The sequence below is a fragment of the Pongo pygmaeus genome, chromosome X (assembly GCF_028885625.2).
Source record: "Pongo pygmaeus isolate AG05252 chromosome X, NHGRI_mPonPyg2-v2.0_pri, whole genome shotgun sequence".
NCBI classification, from domain to species: Eukaryota; Metazoa; Chordata; class Mammalia; order Primates; family Hominidae; genus Pongo; species Pongo pygmaeus.
In genome coordinates, this window is record NC_072396.2 from 12587415 (window position 1) to 12609314 (window position 21900).

At 39.5% G+C, this 21900-nt stretch overlaps 1 protein-coding gene across 4 annotated transcripts in view; it reads left to right on the forward strand.

Annotated features, from left to right (window-relative positions):
- The first annotated feature begins 2387 nt into the window (after positions 1 to 2387).
- Positions 2388 to 21900, forward strand: part of FRMPD4 (FERM and PDZ domain containing 4) — a 583947-nt gene continuing 564434 nt past the window's right edge. Inside the window, exon 1 of one of the 4 annotated variants that reach the window (XM_054472023.1) lies at positions 2388 to 2738. In XM_054472023.1, coding sequence (XP_054327998.1) covers positions 2707 to 2738 — 32 coding nt within the window. In that variant the 5' untranslated portion in view covers positions 2388 to 2706. Of the gene's footprint in view, positions 2739 to 3437; positions 3985 to 21900 lie in introns of those variants that run through there. The other 3 variants (XM_054472020.1, XM_054472022.1, XM_054472019.1) reach the window with 3 other exon arrangements.

A 21900-nucleotide genomic window follows, 5' to 3' on the forward strand; every position in this document is an offset into this window, starting at 1 on the left:
TCTGGATCTGGTGACCCTGAATCTTTTATTCATGAGTACTTTCAACACTGTTTGAAAGTGTGTCTGGTTTTCAGAAATGACCAAATGTCACTTGAACCTAAGTAAAGCAAATTAAGTAGATTCTCAAGGTTGGATAATACAGTTTCCAACTAGTAAATCCTACAAGATCTAGAAGGGGCCTTAGAGATTATCCAGGTTAATAAGAAAACTTCAGAAAACCACATATGTACTCAGGATCCCACTTTTTTGGCTTTTATTTGTTTTAGGCAGATCTAGTTCATGCTAGACAAACCTATCCTAACCTCTGCAGCACACACCTGGCACAGAGAGGGGACAGAGCTGAGAGACCAACTACTCCAATCTCTGCCCTTCTGCCAAGATGGCTTAAAGATATAAACACTCTGTGTTAGCATGTTTCAAGGGAGCAGCTTTTTCCATTGTTATATTAATGAGAAACAAAGGAGGAGGGGTGGAATCTCTTTGCTTTAGAAAACAATATCAATCCATTAGAAAACATAGTAGATAATTACTATATGAAAGGTGTGTAAAGACCTGTAGAAGTCAGTCATTTCCCTTGGTAGCTATTATGCTGTGGAGAGATGGCATCTGCATCATTCATAACTGTAGTGCACAAATTGGCACAGGGAGAAGGCCAACAGCAAGCTGTTCCAGGTAGACCAGATGTTTCGAAGGGAGGCTGTCTCTCTAGAAGTAAACACAATGTCTATTTCCTGTCACTTTCACTGTTGAATAATTAGCTATTTGGTATCTGGAATAATTATTGATAAATAGGGTAATCCTTTTAAAAAGAGCATCCCAACTGTTCTGTTCTCAGAAGGAAGCACTTTTTCAAAACACATTCTCCAAAGGCACTGTTTTATCCCCTTTTCCCAATCACGAGCTGGTCTTGTGCTGCCAGATGTTGACTCAGAGATGAGGGAATGTGTCGGTGGCCACTCTCTTGGGGGAAAGGTAGAAAAGGTGAAGGGGGAAAATAACTGGAGAATGTAAGAAGGCCTTTGTTGCCATCATTAACAGTCAGTCCAAAGGAGGTTGAAGGATGCTGGCTAAGTGGATGGGTGGGGAAAGAGACAGATGTAAGCCATGAAGTCATACACAGATCAGTACTCACTGGGGATGCTTGGCCAGCTTTGGTTTGGCTGTGAATCCAATGGGCATACGATTTGTTCACTCAACAAATATTTCTTAAGTTCTTTCTACATCTGGGGAAGTGGTCTAGGCATTTGAGATCCATCAGTGAAAAACAAAAGCAAAACAAAACAAAGATCCCAGCCCTTGTGGAGCTCCAGTGGGAGATTCAGACCAAAAAAAAAAAAAGAAATCCTAAAGATAAAAATAAATTATATAGTGTGCTAGTGGGTGATAAGTGCTATGGAAACAAGAAAAAAGAATAAAACAGTTAATAGGGACTCGGAGTCCAGGGTGTGAGAGCCTTTTGAAATTTTAAATTGGCTTTCTAGAGGGGGCATTTTGGAAGTGGTATTGGTGCATAGATTTGACAGGGTGGAGAAGCTGGCCATGCAGATATCCCAGGAAAGAGCATTCCAGGCTGAGGGAACAACCATTGCAAAGAGCCTAAGGTGGGAAGATTACCTGTAGAGTTTGAAGGACAGCAAGGAGTCCAGAATTGCTGGAGCCCAGTGGGTGTATGTGTGTGTGAGAGAGGAGGGGCTCGGGGTAGGGGATGAGGAGGGACAGAGAAAAAGGGGAGAGGGAAGTGGGCAGTAATAGTTGAGGTAAGAAAGATCAAAGGATAACGGATCTAGGGTCTTGTTGGTCCTTGCAGGAGCGAAACTTTAGCTTGATGGAGAATGGGGAGCTTTTACATATTTTAGATCAGACAAGTAGACTTATGTGATCTACGTTAAAACACACACACACACACACACACACATCTTTTTGTCTGGTATGTTGAGAATAGATTATGGCATAAAAATAAAAGATTTCTAAACATATTGCCTTATATGACAAGGTTGCGATGAAACTCTAATGCAAAAAAAATGCTTTAAAAATTGTAAAGCACAGTGCAGACCCAAACTATAATTATTTTACAAACAACAGAGTTCAAAAGCCAAGGTCCCTCTCGCCCCTTCCGATCCTTGAGTAGTAACTGCGTTCATGCAATTAAACTAGCCTGTTTAAAAGAAGCTGCAGGAAAACTGATAACTATGTATTCAAAAAATGTACTTTTATGCCTGAGTTTTAAGTCATTTAGATTTTGCAGATTGCTATTTATTTTATGTTCAGTTTTTGAAATAAATGCTTTAAAAAAACGCGTTAGTACTAGGCTTGAATACTGAAGACTTTAAATATAACACCAGACCAGGAGAGGAGCAGAAGTGTGGGAACTTTAAACCTATTTCTTTCTTAATCCCCTCGGAGAGCTGGACTGGAACACTGGCTGGATCTTCCAACATTTCTGGGGGTGCTCTCTGTTCTTTGCGGTGGCCCTGCCGCCAGGTGAACGCTGCCGGTGGGAGAGCACACACTTAGTGCGGCCAGCTGACCTTCACAGTCTGGGGGGAAATTTTAAAGGATTGTGGAGAAGAGGCCTTGAGACTCCAAGAGGAAGAAGAAAAAGGGGCCCAATGAAGCCTGAGCCTCCCAGGAGGTAGAACTGAGTTAATGAACAGGGCTGATTATCCAAGGTAATTATGTAAAAGAGAAGGCTAGGAGGAGTTCTAGATGGCTGCAACTTGGAGTTTACTCTGCCTAAGGTGAGTGTTTATGTTTCTGTGTTTTTGCTTCTCCGGCAAGGTTTTGTTTTGTTTTGTTTTTTTCTTCCCTGTTCCCTTCACCCAAGGCTCAGTTTGCAAAAGCAGCTCGCTCTGCGTGGCAGACCCCGTTCTAATCCTTCTCTTTCCTTAGATTCCGAGCCCGGTTAGAATTAGCCTCCGCATCACGGGCTCCTGGGACCCTCCGCTCTATGCTCCTCGAGGAGGGAGCAGCTGTGTTCATCCCCCTACCCGCAAATGCCTCCGGTTCTTATTTGGCAGACACTCCCGCGGTGCTGCTGTCCAAAGACACACCTTCCCAGCCAGCCCAGTGGTCACGTCTCGCCCCAGCGGTTCGGGAGAAGCAGTGGGAACTCTGCGCTCCCCGAATCGAGCCCGCTGCGCCGGGCATCTCCCTTCCCTTCCCCTTGACAAACGACCCAGCCTCAATCATCCCTGCTCTTTAGAACGCTAGTTTTGTTTACGGAGCAAACCGAGGCTTTGGGCAACCTGCGGTTGAACGGCTCTCCTTCGGCTTGGGGAGGGAGGGGTAGCGTTCACAGTTCGCCAGTGTGCCATAGACTGTTAGACCAGATCCTTCAGATCTAGAGGCACACGCAGTGGGTGACAGGAGAGTGCCCCCTCCCCCCGGGCGGGTGGGGGTGGGGAGAGGAGCAGGGATTCGGCTTGGAGAAGGAGGCAGGGAGGCAGCTGCAGTGCTGCGAGGGGTGCGTGCGGGTGTGCCCAGCTCGCCTGCCGTCTCCCGGCTCCGTCTGCGCTCCTCGGTGCGTGGGGCACGGGGGTCCGAGGGCCGGGAAGCCAGAGCAGCGCCTCTCGCCCAGGCCTCGCTTTCTCTGGAAGCCCGGCAGTCCCCGGGGCTAGAGCGCACGGGGCGGGGCGCGAGACCCGGGCCGCGCTCCCCGCCCCCGCCTCTCGCGCCCTGCCTGGCTCCCTCTCCATTGAGTTTTCCTGCCTCGGGTGCCTATCAATGGTCCTGCTCGGGGATGCACACGCAGCTCGCGGCCGGAGGGGGGTAGCAGCCGCCGCCTCCAGGTGCAGGTTCTCTCCGGCTGCCGCCGCCACCCGCTGTCGCCGCGACTCGAGCCCCGGGCGCACTGAGGTCTTGGCCATGGGGCTGCGGAGGCTGCTGTTGCTGGCGTGAGAAGGGGCGACGGAGTTGTCGCGCTCGGGGGTCCCCTGCTGCCTGCATGGATGTCTTCAGCTTTGTGAAGATTGCAAAGCTTTCGAGGTAGGGGCTGCGCGGGTTCCGTTCGCACCCAGGGCCGCTGCCGCGGGCAACTTGGTGCCTTATTTTTCGGGAGGCTGGGTAGAGGCAAAAGCTGGAAAGCGCGACGGGGCTTAAGACAAACGAAGTGGCCGGGGGCTTCCACATTCAACTTATTTCTCACTGGCTGCTGAGGCTTGTGTAGCGGCGGGTGTAGACCACACACAGAGAGGTACATACATGCCCTCACCAACACACCGATATTCACGACAGTTTGTTTTCCCTAAGGAAAAGCCCCAGTGGTGTTTGGGGTCCCATGTATAATTCAGGGCTAAGAGAAGATGGTTGTAGTTGCTACTGCTAGGGAAACCCAGAAGTGCTTGGAGCTTGGGTGCCTGCCTTCCAAGCTGCAGAGACCAAAAGTGCCGCCTTCCCCCAACTCCTAAATTACACCTCCACACCTCCACAAAGTCAGCTCCTAGATTGACCGGGTGCTCCCAACGGTAACCTAGATGGTGAAGTCATGGAGATAGAAGAGAAAGACTTTCAGCCTTTTTTTTTTTGGTGACTATATTCTTAAGCCTCGAAAGATTTAGGAATTTTCTTCTAAGTGGCATGTTGTCAAAACAGTAGCTAAAACTAAATAATCGATTCAGACATTTTTGGGTAGTACTGATAAAAGAGGAATATTTCCACGCTTGGGCCGCCTAGGTGTTGCCTGGCCAGAGCACTCCTCCAGGTCTTCTGCCCTGCTTATGCTTCCAAAGTCTTCGTTTGAGCGCCACAGAGTAAGGTTTGTGCTGCTTGCTATGTGGCATTAATTGGGAAGAGCCCAACAGGAGTGGTCTTAGAAAACCATGCCCAACCTTCTCTGCCCCTGGAGCTCTTTATAGCAGCTACCACCAGGACGTAGGAGGTAGACAGTTGGGTTTTTCCAGGATGTAGCTTAAAAACTTACTTGCAATATGGACAGAATAATCCCAGGTTTTCCTTCAGTCCTGAGTGTCAGAGTGAGATGTGTTGATTGCATCAGGCAGGGATGAGCAGCTTCCCATAGTCAGAGGTAGAAACGTATGTTGACTTTGCTTTATTAAATTACATTAGACCACTTCAGAAAGGTTCTGTTTGGATGTTGCCATTCTCTCCGACATCTACAGGTCTTTGTTCTGCCTGCCCATCTCCACCTTCCCTTTCTACTAACATGGGTCAGTCTTCAAGTGACTAGCAGATTTCCCCAGGGAGAAAGGCCCAGTGCAGCTTACTCTAAGTAGACTGGAGATACGCAGTTGATGGGTAAATACCTTTGTCTTAGAGCAGCTCAGGAAGAGGTGTTGTCCTGCAGATCAGAAGACTGATGTGTTAAGCAGTGGATGATTATGGTGTGGCAAATTGTTTGCTTTCAAGCTGATCTCATAGAGGGCCATTGCTTCACACCACTATTCTATTAACTTCCTGCATGCTTCTGCCTAGGGCTAGTTTCTAAACAGCTGTCAAATATTGAACCATGGTTGGGAAGCAGCTGTGTGCAAGTTTAGAGGCTGAGTGGTACCCTCCGTGTGATGGACAGAGATACTGCTAAAGGGAAAGGGAAGTTCAACCAATAGTATAGTTCAAAGTAACCAGGATACTTTTTGGTGGCCTCAGATGCTAAAAACAGTTTAACAAAACATCTAGAGCCTCGATTTAGTCCTTAAACTTAGGAACTTTGGAGAGGACAGTGTCATGTGTCAGTGAAAAGATGTTTCATATTCTTTTTACTAAATTCTAGGATGCCTACATGATATTCACAAATCTGAGTTTTTGCAAAACTCAAGCAAGGCTGTGGGGAGAGTGGTATCTTATTTTAAAGAGAGTTTAAAATTTAGTAAATGAGTGTGAGTTTCACTTTCTATCCTTAATGTGATCCAGTAGAGTGTTTATTCTAAAGACAGAAGGTGCAAATGTTCTGAGCTGATGTGCCAATTAAGAAATCTTCCATCCATAGAATTCTTCTTTTTCTTTAGTGTGAGCTCAAGGATGGTCCCCAAGCTGAGGTAGAAATACCTTTAGAGGGTCATCAGCATGTAAAAACACATGTTTGCAGTTGCTTGTTTCTGCCTTGGGAGGAAGAAAGTCTTGTATGTGTTTTAAACACTGTTACAGAAATCAAGTTCTTTTCTCAAAGGTGAAGTATGAAAGTGCTTATACTGCAGGATTTTCCTGATTTCAGAATGGATAATCTTCCTAAAGGATTTAGCTTTGATCAGCATGGTTACTTCAGTGCTTAAAATTCTCTTGGTTTAGAGGCAAACACATGTACTTACCCTGGGTCCTGGCCTTGCCTTTGGTCCCTACAAACTCGAGTTTCTAAATGTTAATTCAGAAGGCATATCTTGGAAGTGATATTTGCTTAGTGTCCTATCTGTGAGTAAAGACAGTGTAATTACAGAGAATTCCAAGAGAATATTATTCAACACTGGAATAAATAAACTGCATATTTTGACTTTTTAGAGTGTCTGCATTTAACTATTTGTTTCCAGAATCTATGCCGTTCTAATCGTGGGAAAAATCAGAATTGACATTGCCCCTCAATAACCCAGTACCATTAAAAAAAAATTGCTGCCAAGTGTTGGAATTGCTGGTAAGTAGTTGGCACCCTTTACATCATCAGTTAGAATTATGACCCTTGATTGCATCCTTCGTGGGTGGCACAGTGTGTCATGGTTCTATCTGAAGATGGTTTTCCCCGTTCTTCTAATTTTCTGGTTCTTAAACTGCTTGATAGTTTACATGCAGTTTTACTTCACTGTTTCCTTGGTAACAGTTCTATATTATTTTCCATCCTTGTAGATGAGAGCATTACAGATGATTGCCTTATAAACCAGTAATAGTATAAAAACAGGCATATATTTTTATTGTTACTGCTCTTTGTATTGACTATTCTATTTGTAAAGCAGATGCATTCTTTCAAATGTTTATAGAAGAATGCAGTCCAGTAGAAGAACATATGATTATGCCCCTTTTGCCTGAGGGAGATGATTTGAGATCCAAAACTCATAGGGATGTTATTAAATTGAGTGATACGTTCATAGATTGAGTCCTTGATTTGACTTCTTTTCTTTAAGCAAAACGGTAGACTTGATGATAATGATTGAGTCCCCACCGTTGATATGATGATTTCTTACAGTAGTAGGTAAATTTGGGGGATGCTTTATTTTGCATTTTCTTACGGTTGCATGGGTTATTTTATGGTATATAGCAGTGACTAATATCTAATATTAGAATGCTAGTTAGAATGCTAATTTTCTTACAAGTATCTTATATTTGAGGAAAAATACAAAATACGTATGTATAGTTTCCTTAGATTTTTATGTCAAATCCATTTAGATACTACTAAACTTCTGTCTTTTACCTTTATCTTATTCAGGATTAAATATTTCCCAGGGAAAAGGGGAAGTTAAAAAGTAATGCAAAAGGTCAGGGTTTTTCCCATATCTGCTATTTTTACTGAGTAATTGTATTAATATTGCTGATAATAGTGAGCTCTGGAGGCTAGCAATGAAAAAACCCCAAAGACTCTGGATTTGAATTTTATTAAAAATGCTACTTGCTCATTTTCTGAGTCCTTTCTAAGTTCTGCTGATTTTTGTGACTGTCAGGAGGTGAAATGATGAACAGTTTCGTAACAGAACTAGATTCCTGTTTTAGGAATATTTAACTCTAGTTTCCCAAGAGTTGCTAGTTTGAAGCTGTGAAAGTCTAGTCGCTCGCAGTTCTGGGAAGCAGGCGTCTAGGTCAGGCTTTGTACCATTTCAAGCATCTCTCTTTCTTTCTCTTATTGTCTGGGGCAAGTGAGTTTCACCTTCTTGCTATCAGAATTTGGTGCAGACTGACAGCTGCAGTGAAACTTACTTGTACTTTAAATGCATGACCTGGAAAGTCTCACTTTCTGCTTATGGTCCTTCCAGCTGTTCATTCTCTCCCTTTACATACACATACACTGTTCAACTTTAGTGCTTTGTTATTTCATTTGAGGTTAACCATGGAAGTTTAGCTGTAAGAGATGTACGTTATTGGTGAACTAGAAATGTATCTTTAAGGAATGAACTTGAAACCACTGGTTTCACACTTGGCTCAATAAGAAAACTCAAGACCGTTTAAAATCTTTGTTGAAGCATACCGTCCTGAAATCTACCACTGTTACCATCAAATGATCTTTAACCTTGAAAGCTAATCATAGGAGGAAAAGAAAATCATGAATAGGCTAAAACAGGGGTTGGCACACTCTGGCCTATGAGCCAAATCTGGCTTGCTGACTGTTATGGCATAGCCTGTGAGCAAAGAATGGTTTCTTTATTTTTAAATGGTTCAAAAATATCAAAAAAAAGAATAATATGAAATTAAAATTTCAGTGTCCATAAATAAAGTTTTATTGGAACACATGTCCATTCATTTATGTATTATCTATGGCTGCATTTGCCTGACAACAGCAAAGTTGAATAGATGCCACAGAGACCTTATGGCCCACAAAGCCTAAAATATTTACTCTCTGGCTCTTTACAGAAAAAGTTAACTGAGCCCTGGGTTAAACAATGCCTTTTTCCTGTTTTCTCTTCTTTATCATTATCAGCACACATGTGGGCACACACATGTCAAATCGAGCATATTATAATAAATACTTGAATTCACTAATGCACATTACCAATTAATATAGACCTTATCTTTATTGAAACTACTGATCTCAAATTACTTCTTGAACTGTTGGAAACTGACCATTAGAAGTGGACATAATTGTCCTACTAATTTGTTGTACTTGGAAAAATTATGCATGCTTATTCTTTGGTCACTAAGTTGACCTGATATTTTTGGGGAGCTGGAGAGTTGCTTGTTAAGGTGATGTTTGCCTTCCATAAATATCCAGTTCAAAATGGATGGAAAAAGAATGGGTGATACTACTTGTATAGCCTCAACCAATGTGTGCTGGTGAACTGATAATCAAGTCAGCGGGAGAATGCCTAGTATTTCCTTACAGTACACTTGAGCCATCTGGTCCTAATGGCTAATGACCTTCACTAATCTGTTTCCAAATGGAAATAAAACTAGATAAGTGGATTTAGTTGTAGTCAGAGGAATATGGAGGTAGGCTGTATCAATTTGGAGTTGAGTTTAATCTAACTTTCCTATGATTTGACTGAGAGCATTGTAATGAAAAACCATAGACTACCTTTAGTTCTTTACAGCAAAAACATATATCAAAAGTATGCTGCCTTGCTTCTGAGTAATTTAGGTCATTATGTACCTAAGCTCTGAAAATTATCTTGAAGAAATCTAAGCCTTAGTTTTAGATAACAAAGTTAACATTCCCATTTTTTTTTTTTTCCTGGCAAAGAGATGAGAAGAGTTTTCTGCCAGAACTGTTCTTTCAGAAATATATTTTCAAGTATGGTTTACAGAATTTGGCATAAGATAAATAGTCTATACTAAATAATTAGTGAGTGAAGTCATATACAATTCATTCTAACATTTGTTGCAAACAAATTGTCACATTTGTTTAGCTGAACAATTACCGTGACAGTACTTCTTTATTGAATATAAAGGAATACAATGCACATGTTAAAAGTAAATAGCCTGCTCTTAGACTTGGTCTCAGAGAATAAACTTTTATTTCTGTTTTTACATTTGAAGTATATATATATATATATTATATATATATATATTTGGTGATTGATGGTTAAAAAGTCATCAACTTGTATTTCTAAGGAGTCTGTTTTACTGCTTTAAGCTCAATAAGCAAAGTTATGATGATATTGAAATGGGTTTTTATAGATGTCAGTAAGTTTTTATTTTAGAAAGTCTTTTTTGAAAGCTAGGAAAACACAATCATTTCTATGAAATAAATGTTTCCAAAGTTTGAAAATGAAAAGTAATTTCCCTGCAATTACAATTTACTATAGGGTTTTAATTTTTATTTTGGTTATTTTTTATAGGCTTCACAAGTTTTATGAGATTTGCTTAATTGAAAATAAGAACATGATTACCTGACAAAGATGAGGTTCAAAGAAAGCAGTAGGCAAAAGTTCATAAAATTAATGGTAAAATTTTCCTAATGAATGTAGGAATGAGTGTATTTTTCTATTGAACTGGCACAGTTATTTATTTGGTCAGAGACTGGTGTGGGGGAGAACACGCGGCCATCTGGCTAATTCAAGGCTGTTGTATTGATTCAACATTGGATCACATACTGACCGTGGTGATTTTCCAATGGTTCCTGTAACTGGAGTCCTGGATATTTGTCTCTTTTGAAATTCACGATCCAAGTCACCAGTCTTTACCCTAGTACAGGAGCGGTTAGCAGTCTCAGCTATACAGTGGTGGAGTCTGGAATTAGTTTTGGTGTAAATCCCAAACATGCCCAACTGAATTGTGGCTCAGGGCGGTGTCCTACTTCATGGCCTAGGGCCTGGGCTGGCAAACTTAACCTATCTGATGTGTTTACTTATTTTAGAAAGCTTTATGACCATTTTTATAAATAAAGTTTTATTTAAACACAACCATGCCCTTTTATTTGTATACTATGGCTGCTCTTGGGAGAGTTGGATAGCTGTGACAGAAACCACATGGCTTGCAAAGCCTAAAATATTTACTCTCTGCCCTTTACACGGGTATTTTACTGTTGTTCTTTGATCTCTCTGCCCAGTACTCAAATTTCCCTTTGGGGCAGTCTGGGTGTCAGCCTTCTTTACTAGCAGGGGGAAGGATGGATATGGTTGGAGGTTCACCCTGAACACAGTCACCCTTGCCAGCCCCGCTCTGGGGGACTTAAACTGTCAGCACTTACCATACCACTTGTAGGTTAACTTAGAAGCTTTGTAAAGTGCAAATTGGATCCTCCCTGTCCCCTCCGTCTACATACTTTCGAGGGCAAAATCCATATTCTTTATCCTTACCCTTTTGGGTTTGGCCTGATTCAGTTGGTTCCTTTGAGAACCGTATTTCTTGGGCCGGGCGCGGTGGCTCACGCCTGTAATCCCAGCACTTTGGGAGGCCGAGGCGGGCGGATCACAAGGTCAGGGGATTGAGACCATCCTGGCTAACACGGTCAAACCCCGTTTCTACTAAAAATACAAAAAAATTAGCCGGGCGTGGTGGCGGGCGCTTGTAGTCTCAGCTACTCGGGAGGCTGAGGCAGGAGAATAGCTTGAATCTGGGAGGCGAAGCTTGCAGTGAGCTGAGATAGAGCCACTGCACTCCAACCTGGGCAACAGAACGAGACTCCGTCTCAAAAAAAAAAAAAAAAAGAGAACCATGTTTCTCTGAACTTGTTATTCCTCCTTTCCAGCCTTAACTTCCTACTCAACACCAAACACACACATGTATACACACACACACAGACACACACACACACACACACACACACACACACATCTACCCCTAACCATGCTGAATTTTTTAGAAGTCCTAAAAAGTGCCACACCCTGAGCCTTTGCATAAACTCTTCATTTTGTCTGGAACAATCTTTATCTTGCCTCCTTTACACCTGAAAAATTCCCATCTGTCTTTTATATTTCAGCTTTTAATCTAAGGTTGTTGCATGTCACCTTCTCCAACCTCCCAATCCTGGGTGAAATAGCTTGACTGACATCTTTTATTAGTGAAGATAATTTCACTGCTTTAACAGATTAATCCCTCAGTTTTTGTGGCCCATCTCTTGTTTGCTTGATACACAAAACAGGCATTCCTGATGGTGTGGGAGAGCTCTGATATGCTCAGCCATTCTGAGAACCTGTAAGATAGGACTATCTCATCTTCAGTGTGCTATCGAAGGTTTCCTGCACATCAATGTTCAGCTGACAGATGAGGGGAGAGAATGGTAGAAGATTGGGTGACAGGTTTTTAAGGGCTATGCCCAGAATTAAAGTATACCATTCTACCCTCATTCCATTAGGCAGAACTCTGACCCTATGTAACTGTGAGGCAAGCTGGGAAGTTTAGTGCCACTGTGTACCCTATCTGTGCTGGACATGTCATGCCCTGCTCTTTTCATAACATTTCTTCATTGTGTGGTAGATTGTAATTTTGTTCCCAATTCTTAAATCTTCCCTGAATCCAAGCCTTTTCCATGTGACATTATAGTTCTACCTCCTAGAGGTAGAGGGTACTTCTTTGCCCCATTGCTGTTGGGCTTGGCCAAGTAACTTGCTTTGGCCGGTGGAATATGGACAGAAGTCACAGGGTATCTGTTTTGGTACAAGTTTTTGGTAGGAGAATGTCTTTGAGGTATTGTACGTTTCTAAAAAAGAATGTAAAAAAGCAAAAAGCTCTTAACATTGCTATATGAAGAACTACCTAGTTTAACCTGTTGGTCCTAGAAGCTAGATTCACATGGACTAGCACCATCAGGCAAACCTGTGAGCATGAAAACAGGTGCTTATTCTTGTATGACACTGTGTTATGCAGCATTGTTGTGGCAATGGCTGACTGGTATAGACTGCATTATAATTGAGTCCAGTTTTGATCTGTGTCTCATTTATGAACTCTTCGAGGGCAAATCACCTGGTATTAAACCTCCTTGGTTTATAGTAGATTTAAGGATACCTTGTTTCATTGCACTCTGGTTTATTGGTGCTTTACAGATACTGCACTTTCTACAAATTGAAGGTTTGTGCCAACTCCACATCAAGCAAGTCTATCAGCACCATTTTTTCAACAGCATGTGCTCATTTCGTGTTTCTGTGTCATATTTTTCATTATTATATCTGTTATGGTGATATGTGATCAGTAATCTTTGACATTACTATTGGAATTGTTTGATGTTACTGTTGGAATTGTTTTGGGCTGTCATGAACCACACATATAAGATGGCAAACTTAATTGATAAATGTTGTGTGTGTTCTGACTGCTGTACCAACTAGCCATTCCCTCATGTCTCTCCCTTTCCTCAGGCTCCCCTATTCCTTGAGACATAACAATATTGAAATCAGGCCAATTAATAACCCTACAGTAGCCTGCAAGTGTTCAAGTTAAAGGAAGAGTTGTACATCTCTCACTTTAAATTGAAAGCCAGAAATAATTAAGTTTGGTATGGAAAGCATGTTGAAAGCTGAGATAGGCCAAAAACTAGACCTCTTGTGCCAAACAGTTCGCCAAACTGTGACTACAAAGGAAAAGCTCTTGAAGGAAATTAAAAGTGCTACTCCAGGAAACACACAAACGATAAGAAGGTGAAACAGCCTTATTACTGATGTGAAGAAAGTTTGAGTGGTCTGGATAGTAGATCAAACCAGCCACAACATTCCGTTAAGCCAAAGCCTAATCCAGAGCAAGACTCTAACTCTCTTAAATTCTGTGAAGGCTGAGAAAAGTGAGGAAGCTGCAGATAAAACATTTGAAGCTAGCAAGGATTGGTTTGTGAGGCTTAAGGAAAGATGCTGTCTCCATAACATGAAAGTACAAGGTAAAGCGGCAAGTGCTAATGGAGAAGCTGCAGCAAATTATCCAGAAGACCTAGCTAAGATCACTGATGAAGATGACTACACTAAACCGCAGATTTTCAGTGTAGACTAACCTTCAATTGGAAGAAGATGCCATCTAGGACTTTCATAGCTAGAGAAGAAAAGTCAATGCCTGGCTTCAAAGCTTGAAAGGACAGGCTGACTCTCTTTTTTGGAGTTAATGCAGCTGGTGACTTTAAGTTAAAGCTAATGCTCATTTGCCATTCCACAACTTCTAGGGCCCTTAAGAATTATGCTAACTGTACTCTGCTTGTGCTCTAGGAATGGAACAACAAAGCCTGGATGACAGTGCATCTGTTTACAGCATGGTTTACTGAATATTTTAAGCACACTGTTGAGACTTATGTTCAGGAAAAATAGATTCCTCTCAAAATATTACTGCCCATTGACAATGTACCTGGTCACCCAAGTGCTCTGAGGGAGATGTACAAGGAGACTAATATTGTTTTCATGCCTGTTAACACAAAATTTGTTCTGCAGCCCAATGATCAATGAGTAATTTTGACTTCCAAGTCTCATTATTTAAGGAATTTGGCTGGTCTGCAGGTAGTGAGTTATCTCAATTGATTGTTCGCAGTCAGTTATAGATTGAACTTCTTGTTCTACTCTTTTCCACATTCTCACTACTACACTTGACTAGTTTTAAAAAAAGAGATATATTTTGTGTGGTTATAGCTGCTATAGACAGTGATTCCTCTGATGAATTTGGGCAAAGTAAATGGCAAACCTTCTGGAAAGGATTCACCATTCTAGATGCCATTAAGAACATTGATGATTTATGGGAACATGTCAAAATGTCATTAACAGGAGTTTAGAAGAAGTTGATTCCAACCCTCATAGATGACTTTGAGGGGTTCAAGACTTCAGTGCAGGAAGTAACTGCAGATGTTGTGGAAATAGCAAGAGAGCTAGACTTAGTGGAGCCTTAAGATGGGACTGAATTGCTGCAGTCTCATCATCAAACTTGAATGGATTAAAGGTTGCTTCTTATGGATGAGCAAATAAAGTGGTTTCTTGAGATAGATTCTACTCCTGGTGAAGGTGCTGTGAGCATTGTTGAAATAAAAACAATGAATTTAGAATGTGACACAAACTTAGTTGATAAAGAAGCAGCAGGGTGTGAGAGGATTGACTCCAATTTTGAAAGAAGTTCTGTGAGTAAAATGCTATCAAACAGCATCACATGCTACAGAGTAATCTTTCATGAAAGAAAGAGTCAGTCAACACAGCAAACTTCATTGCTGTCTTATTTTAAAACATTGCCACAGCCACCCCAGCCTTCAGCAACCACCACCTTGATGAGTCAGCACCCATCAACATGGAGGCAAGACCCTCCACCAGCAGAAATATGACGACCCACTAAAGGCTTAGATGATCATTAGCATATTTTTAACAATAAAGTATTTATAAACTAAGGTATGCCATTGTTCTTTTAGACATAATGCTATTTCACACTTAATAAACTACAATATAGTATAAATGTAACTTTTATATGCACTGGGAAACCAAAAAAATTATGTGACTCATTTTATTGCAATATTAGCTTTATTGCAGTAGTCTGGAACCAAACCTGCAATATCTCTGAGGTATGTCTGTACTGAGTAAGTATTTGGTGAATTGTGAATGAATCAGAGTGAAACCATAGTGTATTCCACATGATGTCAAATACTGATTATCACAGGTATGCCTGCTTCTGTACGTCATTCATCAGATTGCACTGCTCCTTCCGATTTTTAGGATCTGCTGTCACTGCTTATTTATCGTAACCATTTTACCCTTGGCAGTGAACTGTTCCCTACCTCTACAGCTTGGGACCCAGCCCTATATCTGGGCCCGTATCCTCTCATTCTCATATTTCTTTTCTTTCCTTTCCTTCTAGTCCTGAAAGTCCTAGTCTTCTCTAATTATATACATTTTGTCTTTAGTGCCAGGAGAGAATTGTAGATAATATTGTAAAATAGATATAAAGTTTAAAGAAAATAGAAGGCTAAGTGATATCATTGCTGATAGAATTTCAAGTATTTATGTATCTTTTCTTTATGTGTTCTATATTTTAAAAACTTTTTACAATAAAAGCATCCTACTTTTACAATCAGAAAAAAAAAATCTTTAAGTATTGTAAAATATTACTGTTCAGGAAAAATAGATTCCTTTCAAAATGTTACTGCCCATTGACAATGTACCTGGTCACCCAAGTGCTCTGAGGGAGATGTACAAAGAGACTAATATTGTTTTCATGCCAGTTAAGTATTGTAAAATACTTAAAGATTTGATCATGGGAGGTTTTTTTGTACTTAATGTGATATTAAAGAACCTATGATCAGGTATTTTGCATATAGTATATTGGGAAAATGAAGTTTTAAAAAACCCAAAAGTGAAATACTATACTAAGTGAAAGGCATTGTCTTGCTAAAATATATATATTTGACCCAGAGTTAGTTTTTTATCACTCTTTTGAAATATCACACTGAATGAACAAATTTTAAGAAAAGGGCCTATGAGAACTTTGCTTAAAAATTAAAATATAGCACTACCTGTGAAAAAGCAGAAGGAAATGCTCTGTGCAGTGATATGGAAAGATCTCTGAATACGTTTATTGTTAAGTGAAAATAGTAAGGTTAAAAAAAAACTTTAAAAAGATGAGGGAGATGGAACATGTATTTTTTCTTATATTTGCGTCACAATGGCTGGAAGGATACACAGAAAATAACATTACTTAACTCTGTAAAGTGGTAGTTCAGAGGGTTACACGTGAGGGGGTGGGGTGCACAAGGACATGAGTGGTTCTCTATGTCCCATCTACACTTTATATTTTTATTTTATTTTTATTTGAAATGGTAGGTATATATTACCAAATAAAAAATAAACTTGAATTTCAAAAATGCTAAAAGAATACCCATATAAATTCAAGAGTCCAAACAACAATATCCACAAATTCTTCAAATATTTTTCTGATTGTAAAAGTGGATCCCTTTATTGTAAAAAGTTTTGAATATATAGAATGTATTTAAAAAGATATATAAATGTTTGAAATTCTGTCAGCAATGATATCATCAGTTAGCCTTCTATTTTCTTTAAATTTTATTACTGTTTTACAGTTAACATAAATACACTATTCTAACCTTAAGTTTTTACAAAATATTTTGTTCCCATATCATTAAACCTTCTTTATAAATATAAAATTAGCAGCTACATGTACCACAGTTTACTTAATGATTTCCTATTTATTAACATTTAGATTGTTTCCAGTGTTTTGCTTTGGATAACAATGTGATGAATATGTTTACAGCTAAGTCTTTGGATTTCATGGGCAGACTTTTTTCTTATGACATCAAAAATAGTATACTGAGTATTTCAAAACCCATAAAAGACAGGAGGTAATCTGAGATGCCATTAAAATGATATTCAAATTTGATGCTAACATTGTGGGCATTCTAGTTCCTCAAAGGTATTGAACTTGACAAGCAGCATTTGTCACAGGAGTTAACCTAGTGACAAGACTTGAAGTACTTAGTGATGGGGAAAGCTTGAGTAATGGTAGTTGGAACTTCAGGTGGATTTGAGCAAGTTGGGCCTCTGTCTCCTTATTTGTAAAATAGGAAAATTATGCAATATTCCCTCTAAAGTTAATTATATTTCAACAATTCCATTGTTTTACCATATAATGGGCAAATTCAAAGAAATTCATCTATGAGAACCTAGATTAAAATAGTTTGCAACACTATGCAGCTGTAAGAATAAAGAACAAGGAAACACTTTATGCAGTGATATATAATGGTCTCCAGGACATATTTATTAAGTGAAAATAGTAAGACTCACAAAAGTAAATATGCTTATATTTACATAAAAATACTGAAAGGATCTAATAAACTAATAAAAATGGTATCAGAATGGGGGGTAACGAAGAAGAAAATCTATTTAGACAACAGAAAGAAGTTTGGGTAAATATGATTTCCCAAAATGTGATAAAATGTTGAAAAATCAACCCCAGAGAAAATATAAATTGCTAACTCAGACAGTTTTAACCTGAATTTCTTAATTTTCTCTATTTTGAATGAATGAAACATAAGAGATAGTTTAATATATTAAAGATACATATTATACAAGTATAATAGAAATTTCAGATCTGTGAAATTTTAATGATAACTTTTACTAGCAAATTAAGATAAAGCTGGAAGATCGTATCATTATAAAAACGATCTGTTACTTTTTGCATAGAATTTAGTATTCTGAAGCAATTATTTTTTCATTTTTAATATCAAGATAAGGTTTTCTCTGATGGGGATATAAACAGAAAAATATTTTTATGTTCACCACCTTTCAACCAGGAAAGCTTATATGTTTTTATAACTTAAATTTTATTAATTGTTGACAGCAATCTTCAAAATCTTATCCTCTGATGATCTTCTGTTCACTAAAGGGGACAACTTGATGTTTTTTAGAGAACCACATTCCAGGGATGTATTGATGGATGTTTCCTTTAGGATTGTAATTTGATTATGATGCCATTAGTTCATAATTTGGCTTTCCGGTTGAGATCATGTTGACAGGCTGAAGAATAGAGTGTTATTGAAGTAAGCTGATGAAACACGCATAGGAGGTAATAAAGCATCTAATCCTTCTCTACTGGTTAGTGCCTTACTTTATCTCCCTTTCGTGCCGATGTGGTCACGTAAACTCCATAAACTTTCATTTATCTAGAATATGATCATGTGTTAAAAAGGCTAGCTATTATAGGTATATGTGCTAACATTTTTTAAAGATCATCTGAATGCAAGAACATATATGCCTAACACTATACTGGACATAATTCATAGTTTTATTGCTGGCCTACAAGTCATTTCAGATTTTTTTCTGTGTCCTAGAGTTGGCAAACCATAGCCTGTGGGCCAAATTCAGTCGGTTTCCTGTGTTTGTGTTAAGCTAAGAATGGTTTTTACATTTTTAAATGGTTCCCAAAAATCAAGAAGAGAATAATATTTCATGACACATGAAAATCATATGAAATTCAAATGTCACTGTCCAGAAATAAAGTTGTCTTTGGAACATAGCCATCCCCATTCATTTATGTATTATCTACAGTTAAAACAGTAGAACTGAGTGGTTGCTACAGAGACCATATTGCCTACAAAGCCTGAAATATCTGCCCTTTGCAGAAAGTTTTCTGGCCCTGGTCCTATGTCATCAAATATCATCAAGTGATTCTTGTTGGAGACAGAGGGAATTACAAATGAATATGTAGATACAGATTTAGATATATACATATTTTTACCTTTAGATAATACAACTTTGCACTTACAGATGTTTCTCTGTATAAATGTTCCCACTGTAAAGAGTTCTTTCTCTTCTCAAATAGTCATTAAACAATTTGAATAGGAATTGTGTTTTAAATATTTATATTCTCCTGCCATGCTCACTTTCTTTCCCACAAAGGAGATGTAATAACCCACACTTGCTATGCAGGAAATGATTAAAAGCAAACTGATGATAAATTGCGTTCCCCTTTGTCCACTGGTTGCTCTGCTGAGACAAGTGGATCCTTTGAAGGGAAGTGTGAAAACCACACTGGAAAAGTTGGCTTACTTCAGAGGAGAGATGAAATAGAAGGGGATGTAGCCTCCTAGCCCTGCCCTTCCAGGTTATCCAGCTGCTACCTGCTTCCATGAGAGTGGATGTCAACATACTACTACAACATGGGTCATTTATTTAGAGACACCTATACTTAGTAGGACATGTATACCCTAAATAGCTACTATGTTTTAAGTGAAAAATGTCATCCTCAGTATACTTTCTTACTTGGAGTTTATCAGGACATTTTAGCTGCAAATAAATCAATGCTTGATTAAAGGGGCTTAAACAAAATATTCCTAGATATATGTGATTCCTGGACTGGGGTTCATGGACTCAGTGAAGTCAACAACGATCCAGGTGTTTTCCCTCTTCCTGCTCCATCAGCCTCAGGCTTTGTCACCTCATGGGTGTAATGTGGTTGCCACAGCTCCAGGCATCATGTCATCATATGACTGGGTTCAGAGGCATGAAGCCGGGGTGGCCAGAGCACTGTGAGCATTCTCTTTGTGAGGCTCTTTCTTTTAATCCTGGAGGGACATCTTTTCTAGAAGCTAGAATTTTCCCTTAGAGAATCTCATTGCCCAAAATGGGTCACATGGTCACACCTAGCAAAGGGCAATGAAATGGTCTTCTCTGGCTCACCTTCACAGAGGCCCAAACACTCAGAATCAGGGTTCTAGCAGCATGGAGGAAGAAGGGAAGAGGAGTTGAGAAAGCAATCAACCTGCTGTTCTTCTTTAATAATTTCATTTTTATTCAGAGATACACTTGGAGAACAACAACAAGGCTATTGATTGCAGAAGAAAAACATCCATCTGAATATTATACCCATATTCTGGTAGAAATATATTATCCTTATTGCTTTATGACCAAATTGAAAGTGTATTCACTAAAATGCTGTCAGCAGCAAGTAATAGAAAACACAACAAAAAATAGATTAAAGAGGAGGACAATTTTTTTATCTCACATAAGAAATCCAGAGGGCCATTTTAGGGTTGGTAAACTTGATTCAAGGTGTCTGGGTTTTTTATCTCACATAAGAAATCCAGAGGGCCACTTTAGGGTTGGTAAACTTGATTCAAGGTGTCTGGGTTTTGACATCTTTTTGATGTGCCACGTCAGCATGTTGGCTGAACCTCTTATCATTGTAGAATGGCTACAATAGTTCCAGGTAGCATATCCTCACCAAAAAAAAAAGACCAAAGGTAAGGAGAGGCAAGCAGGGTATGTTTTGTCCATGCCTCTTTTTTTTGAGAGGGTGGAGAATTTTCTCAGAAACTTCATAGCAGAGTTCTCCAATCTTTCATTGTCCAGAATTGCACCATGTTCCATGTATTTCCTAAACCTACCCAGTGAGAGGAATTGACATGGCTAGTTTAGACTTGCAGACATCAGCAAACTGTGATCTGCAAGCAAATCCAGCCCACCACCTGTTTTTTTTAAATAAAGTTTTATTAGAACACAGCCATCCCTATTCATCTGCATATAAATTTATGGCTGCTTTTGCAATAAAATTACTGAGTTGAGTAGTTGCAAGTGAGACCATATGGCACATAAAGCTTAAACTATTTACTATCTGGCCCTTTACAGAAAAAGTTTGCCAACCTCTGTTTAGGAGTCCCAGTGATTCTCAGCTGGAGGACAGATGTTGTAAAATGCCCTTGGGGTGTTTTAATTGTTCATAATGATAGGGTGGATGTCCTATTGGCATATAGTGGGAAGGGACCAGAGATTCTAAACATCCTAACGTGAGTAAAACAGTTTTACATTATGAAAAGTTGTCCCTCTCAAAATAGTAGTGGTCCCTCATTGACAAACACTGGATGCTATCAATTAGGGTCTATTTCTAGTGTGAGAGAGGGCTGCAGCTCTCCCTACCTCTGTTCCACTGCCAGCCCAGCAAATGGCCATCTGATACCTCTGCAAAATTGAGACTCTGGGAGGAAAGAAGGAGGGGAAATGACTGTTGGTTAGGCAACCAAGAGCGCTGGCTCTGGAGAGCAGAGAGGATTTGCTGAATTGATATCTCAAAAGGGGTGGTTATATGGGTACCTAATAACTATGGACTGATTCATCGGCTGGTGACAGTGGTTGCCCTAATGGGGAACAGCTCAAAATGCTGAAGTTTTACACAAGTGGGAAATGTGCTTCTCTGTGTTCCATATACTGCAGAATTTGAGTTCACAAGAACTGAAAAGGTCTTTTCATGCTTTTCTGTAATGAACAAATTATCTTCAACAAGCATGTACTAATCGTGTGATTGAAAGTAAGTTTATAAAGATAATACACAATTAAGTAATTGAAAATAATTTTCTTGGTGTTTATGAGGAAACCAATTAAATTCTTAGACAACTTTGTTGTTCAGATATCATGTTGAAATCATGCATTTACAATCGTGCATTTCTTCTTCCTAAGCATTTTCTGACTGATTGAATAAGGTGTAATAGTTCATAATAAAAATGTCTCAGCTACTGTTTTTTCCATATCTACAGCCATAACCACAATAAATGAAGGCATGAGAATGGGTATGAAATATATACTGAATATTCCCACAAATGGGCAGGTATAGATGCTCACATGTTAAATGAATCAGATGTTTGATGATTGTAGTACTCTGATTTATTTGGCCAAAACCCACAGTAAGAAATTTGTCTTGTATTGTTACCCAGTCCACATATATAACATGTGTGTGTGCATGCACCCACATGCACAATTAAAACAGAAGTTCCACAAAATATTGAGTTTGATAAAACCTGATTGTTTCATTTTATCCTTTTTTATATTCTGCTTGTTATAGCCTATTGAGGTGGTTTCGGGACCCACTTCCCCCAGTAATTTGCTGCCCATGTTTGAAAAACACGAGGGTTGTGGATGTGTG